The sequence below is a fragment of the Apis dorsata genome, unplaced genomic scaffold (genome assembly GCF_000469605.1).
Source record: "Apis dorsata unplaced genomic scaffold, Apis dorsata 1.3 scaffold_381, whole genome shotgun sequence".
NCBI lineage: Eukaryota > Metazoa > Arthropoda > Insecta > Hymenoptera > Apidae > Apis > Apis dorsata.
In genome coordinates, this window is record NW_006263643.1 from 217,328 (window position 1) to 233,928 (window position 16,601).

Genomic DNA, 16,601 nt, shown 5'->3' on the forward strand with positions numbered 1-16,601 from the left:
TAGAATATAGAATAGTAAAATAATTAATTAAAATAATTTTTGAATATTATTTTGAGTATAAATTAAGTGTAGAATAGTTTTTTGATAATAAGTATTGTATATTGTATAATATTGTAGATTGTGGATTAGTTTCATAAACAAAAGTTAATTAGCATAGAATAATTTTTTGACGTTTATATTTTGGGTAGATTAATTAGTTTAAAAAACAGTTATTATTAATATTTTAGATTAAAAAATAAATTAATTAATATAAAATAATTTTTGGATGTTACAAAGATTTTAGACTGTGAATCAATTTTTCAAATAATTAGCGTAAAATAATACTTATTAAACAAATTTTTTAAACAAATATAGGCTAATTAATGTAAAATATTTTCAGATTTTATATAGTATTTTGAATGTAGATTAATTAGTGTAGACTTAATTAGAGAGTAGTTTTTGAGTGTTGTTTGAATTAGTTTTTTAAACGAAAATGGGCTAATTAGTACAGAATAGTTATCAGCGCATAGTATTTTAGATTGTAGATCATTTTTTTAAACAAAAATGTAATTGAACAAAAATTTAAATTGAATGTTTATTCATGAATATCATCTAATTGATCAAAATAATAAATTTAAATTATTTTTTATTTTTGAAAATAATAAAAAATACATGCAATAACTTTTTATCAAATTAATACAGATTACACATTCAATTATTTTTATTATTATTATTATTATATTATTATTATCTTGAAATATAATATTTATATACATTAGATATTATGACATATAAGTTGTTTTTAACGACTATTAAAATACAAAAAAATAGAAAAATTTATAAAATATTCATTGTAACATTTTGATAATTATATAATAATATATAATTAACTTAAAGTTGTATAAATTCTCTTTTTAATTCGATATTATTCTTTTTAATATTATGATATCTAAAGAGATTATCTATAATTCTCTCTCTTTAACTATTTAAATAATTGAATAATAAAATAATAAATTTCTTGCATCAATATAATAAATTTAAAATATGTAAAATAATAAATTTTAAATTTTATATCACACCTTCTTTAGCAAAAAATATATTTCTATTAATTATAATTAATAAAAAAAATATCTTGAAAAAAATTTTAGTTTTAAAAAATTATTATTAAAATATCTATTTATATTTGAAAAATATCTATTTATATTTGAATATATTGAAGTATCATAGTTCCAATTATATAATATCTAATATAATTAAGCCATCATTACATTCTTAACATAATTATGTTCATAAGATATAAATTTGCATAATTATTCATTTATAATAATTAGTAAATATTTATAGATAATTGAACAATTGAATAATGGTAAATTTTATTATTATAGATTTTATTATTGTAGTATCTATTGATTGTAGTTTATTGAATCAAAATGATTTGTTATTTTATTCCAAAGAGTTTAATTTAAAATCAATTTCTATGTATCTTAAATTTTTTATTAAGAATAGATAAATACAATTATTATTAATTTTTCTATAATTTTTATAACAATTTAATCACATCTATGATATGAATTTGATTTATTTAATAAAAAAAAAAAAAGAAATTTAATTACAAGTCTAACTTTCTTCGATAAAAAAGAATCAATAAATACTAATTATGTATAATATTTCAACACTTTGCATCTGACACAGTGAATAGCTAAGACTCTTTTAAGTAACTACTAAATAAATAAGGCAAGATATTAAAGATTCGTTTGAAGATGGTTGAAGTTAGTTTATGTAGAATTGTGTGTATACAGCCTCTAGCCACTACTACTGTGTAGTAAATTCAAAATCTTCAATATTTCTTTTCTTCCTTTTTTTTCAATTTTTTTAAAATTTTTAAAATTGAAATTTAATAACATATAGGTGTAGATATTAATCATTATTTTTGTTTTATAGATTTCATAAAAAAATTCAATATTTAATATATATAATAATGTATTTAATCCCCAATACAAGAAAGACTTATTTAAGTTATGTACAATTTATAAAATTTTTAATTAATTTCATTTAATTTAAGAGTATAGATAATAATCTTATAATAAATATTAAAATATATAAAATATAATAAATATTATATAGTATAATATAGTATTATATAGTAAATAGTAAAATATATAAAAGATATTTTATGCGGAGATAATTGTATATATCTAATTATAATATCTTAAAAAATTTGTTATTATTTTTGCAAAAATTTTCTAATAAGAAATTTTTTATTACAATAATTAATGATTAATAAATACAAAAGGATGCAAATAATAATAAGTTATTCACAATAATTTTAAATTATGTACAATTGATTGTACATAACTAGAAACAATTTGTTGTAAAAAATTGAAATTTTTATGATCATGGATCAATATTGTAGTTTTATATTAATAATAGATAAAAACAATAAAAAATAGAATGAAGAGGTGAGGAAGAGACAATGTGATCGTATCTTGAGGTGAATAATCAGAATCCCGAAATCAATGGGATAGCTTTAGAATGTGTTGAATAGTGTTGAATTTACGGTCCTCCTATCTTTCAAAGGGATTCCATGAGAAATTAAAAAAGACGAAGATGGAAAATCTACACGACAGAATCTGAAACGTGAAGATTTTTGAATAAGGAAAAAAATCATCAGTAAAATATTTCATTTCAGATTTTCTCTCAATTTCATAAGTTTTAGATGAAAATTCTCAAGTCTAACATTTTAAATTCTAATATTTAAATTTTTAATATTTGAAAAAATTAATTATAATTATAATGAAGAAGAAATTCTCAAGATACGAGAATAATTGGATTGGATTACAATTAGTTTTCAATTGCTCAAAAATTTTTTTTGATTGAAAATCAACATAAATTGAATTCTTTCTTAATTTTTTACTTTCTATTTTCGCAAATTATACAAAAGATTCAATGAAAAAGTAATATAATTTTATTTCTTCGTAAAAAAACGAAATAATTACAGGAAATGATGTATAAGACGAACATTTATCTAAAGAATTTTATTAAATTGCAATTTTTAAGTATATATGAGTACAATAAAATATACTGTAAAATTCTTTAATATCTTAAAGTACAAGAATCGTTCTATTAAAATTCATAATTGTTAAATTACAATTTTCTCGAATTAAATTATCTATCATTTTCACTATTTTTTCTTCAACTTCCTCGTGTAATAATTTTAGAATTTTTAATATCCTGTCTACGATATTCAAATTCTCGTCTTTCAATCTCAACATAATCTTTAAATTTAAATTAAATTTAAAAAAAAAAATTATAAAAAAAATTTTAGCATATAATTGAAAATAAAAAGTCAAAAAAAATTATTCTTTCTAAATTACAACTTTCTCGAATTAAATTATCTATCATTTGTACTACTTTTTCTTCAAGTTTCTTGTAATAATTTTAAAATTTTTAATATTCTGTCTACGATATTCAAATTCTCATCTTTCAATCTCGCTTCAACACGATTTTGCTTTAAATATTATAAGAAAAATTCTAGCATGTAATTGAAAATAAAAAGTTCAAAAAAAAAAATCATTATTTAATATTTTTGATATTAAATTCAATTTGAAAAATATTGAATTGCAAAAATTAAATTGAACAATTTTATCGAAATTAATTATTTATTTTTTTAAAACTTATATATTTATACATTGATTCATTTTTTGAAAAATTATATATTTTAAAACGAAATTTAAAAATTTTTAAAAAGTTGAAAATTCTATATTTTGTACACAAAAAATATATGATTTTTTAAAAAATGGAATTAATCAGTTATATGATTATAAATATATAAATTTTTATTTTTTAAAAAAATAATTAATTTCGTTGAAATTAATTAATTTGTTTCTTACGGGAAAAATAATATTTTTCAAGTTTATTTAAAATATTAAAGAATCGTTTTTTCTCTTTTTTTTTTTAAATAAATCATTAAAAAAAAATTTGAAATAATTTAAAAAAAAAATATTAAGTGAAATACTTCCATAAATAACATATTTCTGAAAATAATATTTCATTTAAAATTCAAATCAAATATTATTTGTAAACATTATTTTATTAAATGCTTAAATCACAAGCAAATTTACTATTTATCAAATAAAAAAAATATAATATATATATTATAAAAAATAAAAGATATAAATTTCAATACAAAAATGAAAAATCTTATATTTAATTTTTATAAGTATACATTAATTTTATTTGAAATATAATTTTTCTTGTATTTATAAAAATATTTATAATAATACTTAAAAAAATTCATGAAAAATATTTTTATATGTATCATTTCAAAAAAAAGTTAAAATAGAAATAAAGAAATATTCTATTTTAAAAAATACTTCTCCTAGCTCTGTTAGCAAAAATAGAAAAATATCATTATGAAAATAATAAATTATAAGAATATAATTATTAACTTATATATCATCATCAATGCTCGCACGAATTTATTAATATTAAAAATAAATAATAATGATATACATTTTAAACAATTATATAAAACTATACAAATAATATAATAATATTATAATAATATAATAATATAATATATGATATACACAATATATCAATCAATACAATTAAATATGATTTCTCGAGGCACAAATAGAAATATGATGCGAACGAGTTAAAATTTTTTAGATCGCTGATTAATTTACTTTGGCTTTGATGTATTAGGATGGGCCATCGATTGTTTCAAGTGCGTCTCGATCGACGGTGACAATAAGCCCTGCGACGATCCGTTTCACAACAACGGAAGCCTCGCCTTCTTAGAGTCGCCTTGCTTGGGAGGTCGCAAAGGGCGCGATGGTCTTTTCCCCGCGACTGCGTGCATCAAAATAGCGGGCATATATGGTAAAACTTTCTTCTTTTTTGTAATAACGAGTGGCCCTTAACCCTCTTTCGCCGCTGTCTGTTCAACGAATACACTATATGCTTTCCGGTATAGTATCTGCTACTTGTTTATGGAGATTTCACCGGTGGAAAGTTAATACATTGCTCGAAAGAATCAACGGATTCAATTGTGAATGAATAATTTCGAGAAATTTCGCAAAGTGTGTTTGTTAATTAAAGTGTTTCGAAAACGATAAAGATAAGTACTTTATAAAGGGTAAAAATTCTATTATAAATTTCTAATAGTGGAAAGAAATTGCTTTTTTTCACAGGTTTTATATACAATACTTTTTTCTTTTGTTTAATTTTTGTTATTTTTATTATATTATTAATTAAAATTAATTAAAATTAATTATAATATTTTTTCTTTGGTCTTATATCATAAATTTATTGTTATTTTAAAATGAATACATAAATATGTAAATTATGAATTGATATCAATGATGAATTTTTTATATTCTATTCCAAATTTCCAAATTTCTTCCTTTAAAATTATATTTAAAAAAAAACCCATATATGTTGAAAATAAAAATTTGTAAATATTCGTATTATCTTGAAAAATTTCTTGGTAAAATTCAGATTTAAATATTACTACAGAAAACAATTATTGATTACTATTGGAAGTCATAAATAACAAAAAAGAATTTCTATATTTCTATATTTATTCCCATATTTAACTTTTATATATTTTATATATTTAGATAATTTTGGAAATGTATTAACAAATAAAATATTAAAATAATTAGCAGACTAGCGTTTAAAATAATTTCAGAAAATTTAAAAAATTATGTCTACAAAATTTCGAAAATAGAAACCAAGAAAAATATTTTTATTTAAATAATTTTAAAATTATTTTATTTAGCATTATTTAACTAATAAAATAATGACATTTAATGTCATTATTTATATTATTACTAAATATTATTAATAAATTATAATATTATCATTCATATTATTATATTATTTTATTTTACTTTAATTAAGATTTAATTACATTATTTATATTATTTAAAATTATATTTAAATATATAATGCAGCTATATTAATTTTTTATTGGTAATTAATATTTTTTCCCTGTATACATTACTACTACTTTTAATTAAAAAAAAAAAAATACACAAAAACAATATATATAAAATTTCATCTACATAAAGTTTTAAATTCTCTTCCACAGAATACAGAATTAAAACAAAAAGTAAATAAATATATTTGTACAAATATCAACTCAGATAAAATTTCAACCTTTTCACATTTCTTCGGTTTTGCGGCATGTTGAAATATTGTAAATAGAAAAATACATATAAATATTTATAATTAATTAATATTATTTACTAGATGAGTCCGGGATCTCTTTGACGGTGAGAAGCTGCGCGCTGGACAGCGGAACTCTAACGACCGACTCCGAAATCATAAGAATGTCTCATTGTGGAGGGTTTTATTTCGACGACAAGTAAGTATAGAAACATACGAGAAGAAATGTAATTTGAGTTTGCTTTTCTTTGTGTCACGGCGCTAATTGCAAATGCTACATCGTTTGAAATTGACCCTTATTATAGTTGGCACGAAGTTGTGACGATTGTGAAGAAAAAAAAAAAGAAGAAAAAAAGAAATATAAGTGGCTACGTCTATATATGTTTATTTTAATCAATACTTTGCTTCTCAGGGAATACATGTTTCAATTAAAACGAATTATATTTATATATTGCAATTGCAGAAAAGTTTCGAATTTTTTAACTTTGTTTTTAATGTATTGATAAGTATAATGAAGTAAATCGATTTCTTAATATTTTTTATAAAATAATATTTTGTAATATTATATGAATTCAATGAAATAGGTCAACTTGTAAATATAATAGAATGTTGATTATCCACATTATTCACATGAATTTCAATTATCCACATTTATTAATAATGCAGTAATCCATTATCTAAATGCAATAACAAATATGTATTTAATTATATTTATTAACATATTATTATATTATATTAATATATGTATTTAAATTACAGTATATCTGAAAATATTTCTAAGAGATATATTTTAGATATCTAAAAATGATTAATTTATTTTTTATAATGCATTTCTTTTATGAAATATGTTTTCTGATAAATGTCTATATTTAAGAATTGTTCAATTTTCACTTATTTCATCACAAATTTGATTTTTTGTGATCGATTATTTAAAAAATTGCTTATCCGAAAAAATTTCTTTTCAATTAATTCTCTAAAACTGTAATATCATATATTGAGTTTTAAAAACTCAATTTTAATTGCAAAAAATCAATTAAAATGTAATTAATTATTACATTACGGATGTTTATACATTTATGAAAATTTCAAAAGTATAAAAATTTTTAAAATATTCAGAGCACAATATCTATGCATTATATTTATAGAATATAAAGAATACAACAAAGAATATTTCTATAAAACATTTTCTTTAGTTATAAAAATTAAATTTTTCATAAATATCTGAATTTTATTTGTTATAAATTTTCTAAACAAAATAAAAAATTATTGTTGCAGCAAAATAAAAAATACTAAAAAAAAATACGAAAAAAATAAACAATTTAAGTAGTATTATTAATATTATATTTATCACATTAATCCAATTACTTTATTTTGTTCATTGTAAAATTTTGTAAATAATTAAATCTTTTAAAAAAGTAAAAACTTAAAAAAAGTTTTTAAAATTATTAATTAATATTAAAGTATTTTAAATGAAAAAAAATATTTTTTGTAAAAACAGTTATTAATAAATATAAATATTATTATTTTTTAAATTATTATTGAAATCAGACTTTTGAAACGATTTCATTTAGTTGACCTATTTTTTGAAGTTATGAAAAAATATTATATTCAGCATAAAATAAAGTTACAATTTAAATCCAACATAATATTTATAACTTTCATAACAATATATTTAATATATAATATTTATAATTAAAAATTAAATTATATACTCCTTATATATTAAATATATCATATTATATATTATATTCCAAAAAAATCATTCAAATTTCAAATTCGATTAAAATATAAATTTTTTCTCGAAAGAAATGATTATAGACTTCACATAAATCTTTATAAACTGCAACAATGAAACTTTTGCTATAAATATATTTTGTTATAGATATATTTTGTATAGATATATTCTCAGCTCAAGAAAATGGATTTTCCTAAGATCGATTAAAATTGCATATTTCATTAATTTTTATTTAAAAAGTTATTTAAACAAATTGTCAAAATTAAACGATTTAACAAAATTTCTATTTCAAATTAATAATTCATTTTTAATAATGTATAAAAATTCTAACAATATATAGAACTTAATGTTCTGACTTTAAATTACGATTTTTAGATATGTTCGAGGTTGTGTACAATCATGCAACGATGCAGACGCCTGCAATGGATCTACGCGGCAAGCAATTTCACTCATACTTTTAACTCTATCGATTTTTCTTGAACTAATTTGCATCACGTGAAACTAAACTAAGTAACATCACATGTTAAATAAATGATAGACAATTATTGTATATATACATAAAAAAGAAATTACCTGTATAATATTAAATTGTCCCAAAAATTCTTTTTGTTATTTGAATAATTTTAATGATCATGACAATCTAATTTATTTTTCATTTATAATTTTTTTAAAAATAAAGATATTTTCTTGTTAAATATTTTAAATTCTTTTGCAAAAATTATTAATTAATATTAACAAGTTATAAATTTATCAGATTATAGATTACTTTTATAATTATACGTTAAATGAAATAATGATTTGATGATAAAAAAAATTGATTCTTTCAATGATATTTAAAATTATTATCTCGAATAAATTAACAAATTAGAATTTATTAGATTATATATTATTTTTTTACGATTATAATACATCAAATAAAATAATCAAATGAATTGATTATCCATAAAAAAATTTATTATTTTAATAACATTGAAAATCATCTCGAGTATTTCAAATACCTAAGTCAAAATTATTGTGAAAATAGAATAAAATCATTATTATAAATTAAAATGGTAGATGTTTCAGAAAAATTTAATTCTGACACTTTGTATATAAGATATATAAAATTTTATAAATGATAAAATTTTATTGAAATATGTAACTATGATCCATCTCGATCACTATTTTAGAAAAATGAAATAATGACGGTTTTAAAAAAATAGATAATAGTAAAAAAATGAAAAGAAGTTTTGGGGCAATTTAAGAGGAAAACTTCGAATTTAAATCAATAATTGACCAATTTAGTGGACCAAAGATAAAAGAAAATGTAATATCTCGTAAATGAAATACCGAAAAAAAAATTTTTTTACTTTCGTTCGTAAATTATTGCATTTAATCAATAATTCAATATATCAAATGAAAATTTAGTATAATAAAAGGAATTTAAAGGTCCAAATATATATGAAGAAAAAATTATTTGATTATGAAGAGAAAAATATAGAGAATTACTGTTTGATACTATTTGATAGTTTGCAGAATAGAAAGAGCAACAACTGCCATTATAATTATAATTATATAATGTAATTATTGTTTTATTAATATTCATGCATAGAATGTGTCATTTGTGACTATAGTTATTTGCTTAAGAATACAATCGAATTATATATATTACATATATTACATATATGGAATTGTCGCAGATTGTATAGAATATCCAATAAAAGGAATTTTAAGTTATAAATTTGTGTATAATTTTATTAAAATATTCATAAAACATAAAGAAATATTTATTCTTAAACATAGATAAAAAAATATTTTATTTTAAAAAAAAATTTCGCGATTTTGAAAAATAAAAATTATGAAGTATTTTTACAAAAAAATTAAAATTGAAACAATTTACATCCTTAGAAATTTATAATCTCTGCTTTTTAGAAAAATATTTTATTTTATTAAATAATATTATTTAATCTTATATTAATAATTAATTATAAATTAAATATCATTATTTAATTTAAATCTCTTATTTTATTATTAATTTATTAATACTTATTATTAATAAAGAAACTTATATATTTTTTTTTAATTATAAAAAAAAAAAATCAGTTAAAATTTCTGTACAGAAATAAATATATATATAATATATGATAAATATACTATTAAATTTACAAATATTAAAAAAAAAAAATTAATAGTCTATACTAACATAAATACAAATTTTAAATGACATCATAACGAAATTAAATTAAACAAAAAAAAAACAAGAATGATATTCAAAGAAGAAGTTAGCATTCTATTTTCACTTCAAACTTTGTATTTTTTCTTTTCAGTTCAAACAAAGTCGAGTTCAGAGTAAATTCAAGAGTATAAAGGCGCTCGTTTTAATTGATCTTTACTATATGTACGTTGAAAAAATGTCACGAAATCTGCAAGAAATAAAGAAAGAAAAAAAAAAACAAAAAACTCGAGAATAAAAATTCTCTGAATTTATCCAAAATCGAATCATTATTCTTAGAGAGTGCATGAAGTACAAAATTCGATTCGATGTGAAACGTGACAGGAAAATCAAAGAAATTTGATAGAAGCTATGTAAATGAGATAGGAATTATCTCAAAAAATGAAAAATCGTATGTCAAATGTAACCCAAGAATTCGTCGAGTTTTTCTCGCGAATTACTTGCTGGCTATGGGAGACCATCGAAAAGTTATTCGACATCATTTTCGATTTCTTGGCAAGGATAATCGAGCTGATACTAGCGGTGATGAACCTGATTTTCCAGGTGATCTGTTTCTTAAGGGACCTAGGTATCGAATCCATGCAAACATTCGTGAACGTTTTTCGAGGGATTGTTAGAGTCATTAGCAATATCACTTGCGAAGAAGTCGAGGATTTTGCCTCTGCCTGCATTGTTGTTTTGCTTTGGATCGCGGCATTTAAGATCGCCAAGAATTTAATAAAAGTAGGAATATTACATATTTGAAAATTTTTTATTTATCATTTTCAGAATTTTTATTAATATTTTTTTATTTTTTAATATTTCGAGAGTTATATTCTAATTATAATTTTAATAACCTATAAAATATGGAATAAAATAATTATATCTGACGTATTTTCTTATAACTTTAACGTTTGATTTAAACATTCAAATTATTTCAATAACCGGTTTTCTCAATTATTTTGAAGATTTTATTATATATTTATCCGATGATGATGCATTATATTCTTTATGTTCATCGAATGTTCTTCTCACTTTCATTATCATGTTTTGTATATGATTTTTCACTTTAATTAATAAATGTACAGTGCCACATAGAAATATTGATTTCTATGTGATATTAATTGATATTAATTTCTCCAATAACGTTTTTCTCTAAAAAGATTGATAAGAAAAAAAGATTACAAACAAAATATCAAATTGCATGATTATTTATATTGTAAAATAATATACCAATATACTTAATTTCGTTAAAAACAATGTTTTTATAATGTAATTTTTATGTTGTATTTTTATAATGTATTTTATTATTTAATTTTATTATTTATTATTTACTTTTATAATACAGCTATCTAATAATAATAAAAATATATTTATACTTTGATATATTTTATCATATATTTAAATTTTAATAAAAAATTAAAAAAAAACTCTTACATTTTAGAGATTTGCGAAAAACATTACTGAAAAAATTGGAATGCCTCAATACATTTGTTTTGCACTTTATATATATAAAATTTTGAACTTTAACACTTTGAAAGCTTAAAGGATCGTTCATTACAACGGTCTACTGTACACTAATCAAAATTGTTATTGATTCACATGATAGTTCCAATGTCATACATATCTCCCAGAACTCTCGAATAGCTGCGTTCCTTAACCCAGGAAACCCGGATTCGAATGAACTAGAGCTAGGAGTTTGTCCGGCGCAAAGAAGAACAGGGAGAAGGATGAATCGACGTTATGGCAAACGACCTCGAGGTGATCCTATACTCGACGATTAGAATAAAAGAAATTACAAGGTAAAGATTTAGAAAAAAAGAAAAAAAAAATTAAATAAATTTTAATGCAAAATCGTGCATTAATAAATATTATATTAAAATAATTTTTTTTTATATCAAAAATTTACTTTTTTTGTTATATTAACATTGTTAAAAAACATAAAAATTAATTTTATGTTAATAAATTAAATTATTATCTCACAGATTTAAAAAGGAGTGATTATACATCTAACACATGCAGTGAATAAAATCTATACCAAGAAAGCTATAAAAAATAAAATATATATTTCCTTATAAATATTATTTCTTATATTTATCATTACATCATACACTTTTCATTCGTAAAAATTGGTACAGAATTCTGACGGACGCTGCCAGAAAAGTTAAGTTCTCTATTTACAAAAATATTTTGTATAAAATAACAATGTGTAAACTCGTATATCAAATACAAAATTACACTTTGTAATTTGTGTTCTATTATATATACATAATTAAATATAAATCTTTAACAAATATCAATTTGTAAAAGAGAGATATAGAAAAAAAATTTTCATTACAAATTATTTTCTATTTCTTTTGTTGAATAAAAAAATATATTCATAATAGTTTATCTCTTTTTTTACACATTGATAAATAAAGTCTCGCTAGTAATCTATCGCTTGTTCGATAACTGCAAAAACGCAATTTGATTATAAATAATTTCGTCGAAATTCTTTTGTAACGAGATTAGATAATACTTTGCTTACGTCAATTTATCCTAATTCAGTTTTAACGATATTTTTAAATAATATTAATAATATTAATTTAGTTTTTTCAGTCATTTACAACAGTAATAACCAATTTATGTTCTGGCCAAGAAAATGTCTTTGGCAATTGAATCTATAATATAAATAAAAAATAAATAACTTTAATTATAATATATACATTATATATATATAAAAATATTTTGATACATTATTTTACTAAATTAGTATTATTAATTACCTGATTTGGTGAATTTAAAACTTGAAACTCTTGAGCCATCTTTTCAGATAAATCTTCTGGAAGCAGAACTTGTAACCATGGTCCTTGAACTACATATGGTTTTTCCCTAGAAACTAGAGTTCCAGTAACTGAAGGTGCAACTATTGTAATTGCAGTATGAGATAATATTGATTTAAATGTAAAATGCCTTCCATGCATAACTCGGCCTCTATACAAAAAATCATATTTATATATATATATATAATATATATATATACATATATATATACATATATATTAATATATATGATAATAAAATCATTGAAATAATATTAAAAAATATTTACTTTATTGCTAATGGTAATAAAGATCCAGCTTCAAGATTAAAAGTCAAATGAAGACCTGGTAAAACTTTAATAAAATTTTCATTTGGTAAGTTTGTATCTTGTTCACAAGGAGACAATCTTTCCGATTTTATTATTGGTTTTATATCTTCATCTTCCTCATCTGATTCGTTTCTTGTCTCTCTATATTTTTCTGTACTCTTATCATTATTTACTTGGACCCACCTAAATTATGTATAATATTTAATATAATAAATATTTTATATTTTAATTTTTCATGAATTTTTAAATGAATGAAAGACACTTACCAACATTTTGCAGATACACCACTTAAATTAGAACCCTCTTTTTCTATACCAGTTTGTATTTTTTCTGCTATAGAAGGATCATCTTCCATAATAGAATACATTCTTCTCATGTCTGTCACTAACCATGGTCCACAACCACGACTAGATTTTAATAAGTTTACAAGACCTAGACCATTCCAGTGTTGTGCAGCTTGTAGTTCTTCAGAAGTAACTCCTACAATTTGAACAAATGAAACCTGTAACATTGTACATGGATCATTAAAAATATTTTATTCTGATTTCATTATTTGAAAATTAAGTGATTTTTATTCAAAATTAATATTAAAAGAACTTACATCTCCATGTGGTGTAGATATGGAAGCTGGTAACTGTGGATCTTTGCCCATTAAAATTTGTGTAATACGACCATTGCCATTATCCAAAGGTGCATGCCACGAGACATGGTCTCCCGGCAACAGCATGTTACCAGAATTAAAAACATATTTTGCTAATTGTTGCATTACATTTGCTGGCCAAGTGGGAGGAGTCATTTCATTTCTTTCTCTGACTAATCTAAAGGTTAATTCAAATCCAAAGCCACTAGCACGACCAGGACCACTTTTTGGATGTATTCGTCCATCTCCATGTAAATCCGATAAACCCAAACTTTAATTAAGAAATTTTATTATGATATTGTTCTAAATAACTAAAGTAAAATATTAAAAAATTAAAATTAAAGAATGATAATAAATAATTGAAATATTGAGATTTTTGATAGATAGATAAGCAAAGACTTTTAATAGAACCAAAATAATTCTAAACTCTCTAATCTACAAAAAATAGATTTAATCAATGATGAAACATATTTAGATAAGACAGACAGAAAAAGGTAAAACCCACGGATCTATTTCCGATGCGTCGCGCTTCAAACAACTTTATCTTCCTGTACCCTATACTTTCTATATATAGAAAAAGAGGGAACTATTGGAACAGCTGCTTCAAACTGAAGAAGGAAGGGTCACCCATTGAAAATGAGAAAAAACAAATGAACACCCTTTCGCGGTAGACCATTCGTCATTCGGCGCCTAGTTTTTAATGAGGAATTCCTGAAACGAGCATTCATTTATCTTTCCACAATGTGAATTATTAAATACAGCAAGTTGTATATTATATTTTAATAATTTTTAATAACTTAAATTAATTAAATAACATAATAATACAACAAAAAAGATTTTATATATAAGATATTATTTTAAATTTTTATCGAAATATATGAGAAAGTAATAAAAAACCGCTAATATTTTTGAAGTTCACGTTTAATATAGGTTTAATGTATCAAAACGATAAATGAAATTCCCGAATGACAGAAATGGATGCCGCATACACGTGTCATCAAGGGTGTGTCGGAAAAATAACATGCGCTCACATCAAACAGAGGCACACTCCTACTACACAACAGTGACACTGACGAATACCCGACTTCCCGTTTTTTTTTAACACTCTGATTCTTCCTTCTTCACCATGCTACAGAAAAAAAAAACTTTTTTTTTTTTGAATGAATGATGCGAAGTAGTATTTCACTTCAACGATCATAGTAAGAAATCATTAATAGATCATTATTAAAAATTTATATTACAAACTTATTCAAAGTACAAACAATAAATATAAAAATAATTATTATATAAACAATTATAATAATGATTTGTTAAGCATTTTATATTTTTTAAATTTTAAAATATAGAATATTTTCATAAATAAATATTATAGACAATTAAATAAAAATATTTAAAAATGATAAAACTCACCTAATATAATGCCAATGTGGTGGTATGCCTAATTCCGGACAACCTGAATTTTCATACATACTTATGTAGTCTAGAGGATCCGGACCTCCCAACCTAAGCAAAGGTGCATAGAAAATCTCAGTTATTTGGTTTTACATCCGGTTAAATTCACGACTAAGGGTGGCTAAATATAAGTCGTCCTTTCTTCTGTATAAGAGTTCCATACTTAAACTTAATAGAAACCACTTTTTCGATATAGAACTTTACAATATCGTATCAATCAAAAAATATGTAAATTATTTATGAAAAATTATAAATATATATTCAATGAATAATTAAAATATTATTTAATGACATAATGATATTTTTATATTATAAGATAAATACATATTTAATTCAAAAAAAATTCTATAAAAAAATAAAAAAGAACATATTAAATGTAATGATTTCTTTCTAAGAAATATTAATAATTATTTTTCAATTATTTTTAATATATTTAATATCAATAATTATTATTCATTTTTATTATTTATATAATTATATATTATTACAAGAATTTTATGCAGAAAAATTATAATATAAAATGAATTAAATATAATCAAAATAAAATAAAATTGATATAAATTTTTAATTTTAATTATTTAATTTTATTTTAAAAATCAAATAATTTTTTAATTTTTTTAATTTTTAATAAAACACGAATATTAAAAATTGATATGTATGATAGCTAAAAAATAATTAAGAAATAAAATAATAATTTTTAATAAATCTACACTTTAAAAATACATAAGCACGTAAATAATTTCTAAAATATTTTCAAAATTGTATAATGTAATGTAAAATAAAAAATAAATTAAAATGTGTAATTAATTAAAAGTGCAAATATTAATATTTCTATTTTATCTAATATTTTTTTTCTCATTCCAACATAAACAGTAAGCATGCAATTTAAATCTCACACATTCTAACGCTAAGAAATCACTTTTTGTTGCTACGCATTAAAATGCAGAATTCTTACCAGTACTTTACAACTGCAGTGACAGTGAGCGGATTGCTTTGGTCCGGATAGATCTCTTTACAAAGATTGTGAAGAGCGTCAAGGCCCAGAGCTCGTGCCGTCGGTGCCTGGATCGGTTGTCCCGGTGGAAAACTTCGGCAAAATTCCTCCCTTTCGCGCATATTTCCGTACATATACGCAGATTTCAAACCACAAAGTATATTGCTTTGAAAATATTAAGGATATATGATACACGATCACTTTGTTTACTCTCTTACAACCACTATGTATATCTTCCACCAAGCACGAAACATACGTCTCTGATTCCTGACAAAACTAAATTCTTTTAGAGCGGACGATCGAGTA

General features: G+C 21.3%; 3 protein-coding genes across 3 annotated transcripts in view; 2 read left to right on the forward strand and 1 right to left on the reverse strand.

Moving 5' to 3' along the window:
• Nucleotides 1–8,504, forward strand: part of LOC102677013 — a 9,661-nt gene extending 1,157 nt beyond the window's left edge. The window contains exons 2-4 of the mRNA XM_006618868.2: nt 4,687–4,863; nt 6,238–6,352; nt 8,264–8,504. Coding sequence (XP_006618931.1) covers nt 4,687–4,863; nt 6,238–6,352; nt 8,264–8,387 — 416 coding nt within the window. The 3' untranslated portion in view covers nt 8,388–8,504. The remainder of the gene's footprint in view (nt 1–4,686; nt 4,864–6,237; nt 6,353–8,263) is intronic.
• A 1,594-nt stretch (nt 8,505–10,098) lies between these two features.
• LOC102679836 lies at nt 10,099–12,515 on the forward strand. Its single transcript, XM_031512030.1, has 3 exons — nt 10,099–10,823; nt 11,714–11,881; nt 12,065–12,515. Exons 1-2 carry the CDS (start codon nt 10,482–10,484, stop codon nt 11,861–11,863), a joined length of 492 nt encoding a protein of 163 aa, XP_031367890.1. The 5' UTR covers nt 10,099–10,481; the 3' UTR covers nt 11,864–11,881; nt 12,065–12,515.
• Nucleotides 12,147–16,598, reverse strand: LOC102679703 (suppressor of fused homolog). Its single transcript, XM_006618886.2, has 7 exons — nt 16,257–16,598; nt 15,260–15,352; nt 13,811–14,120; nt 13,476–13,711; nt 13,171–13,392; nt 12,845–13,052; nt 12,147–12,739 (listed from the first exon to the last, which is right to left on the reverse strand). The coding sequence occupies exons 1-7, from the start codon at nt 16,427–16,429 to the stop codon at nt 12,674–12,676; spliced, it is 1,308 nt and encodes a 435-aa protein (XP_006618949.1). The 5' UTR covers nt 16,430–16,598; the 3' UTR covers nt 12,147–12,673.
• Nucleotides 16,599–16,601: the final 3 nt, after the last annotated feature.

Bases quoted from the DNA above. Each gene is read 5' to 3' on its own strand.
- LOC102679836 (XM_031512030.1), top strand. From the start codon at position 10,482: ATGAAAAATCGTATGTCAAATGTAACCCAAGAATTCGTCGAGTTTTTC. The intron at 10,824-11,713 runs GTAGGAATATTA...CATATCTCCCAG, and splicing joins TCGCCAAGAATTTAATAAAA to AACTCTCGAATAGCTGCGTT.
- LOC102679703 (XM_006618886.2), bottom strand. From the start codon at position 16,429: ATGTACGGAAATATGCGCGAAAGGGAGGAATTTTGCCGAAGTTTTCCA. The intron at 14,121-15,259 runs GTGAGTTTTATC...TCTTAATTAAAG, and splicing joins CCACATTGGCATTATATTAG to TTTGGGTTTATCGGATTTAC. The intron at 13,712-13,810 runs GTAAGTTCTTTT...ACAATGTTACAG, and splicing joins TATCTACACCACATGGAGAT to GTTTCATTTGTTCAAATTGT.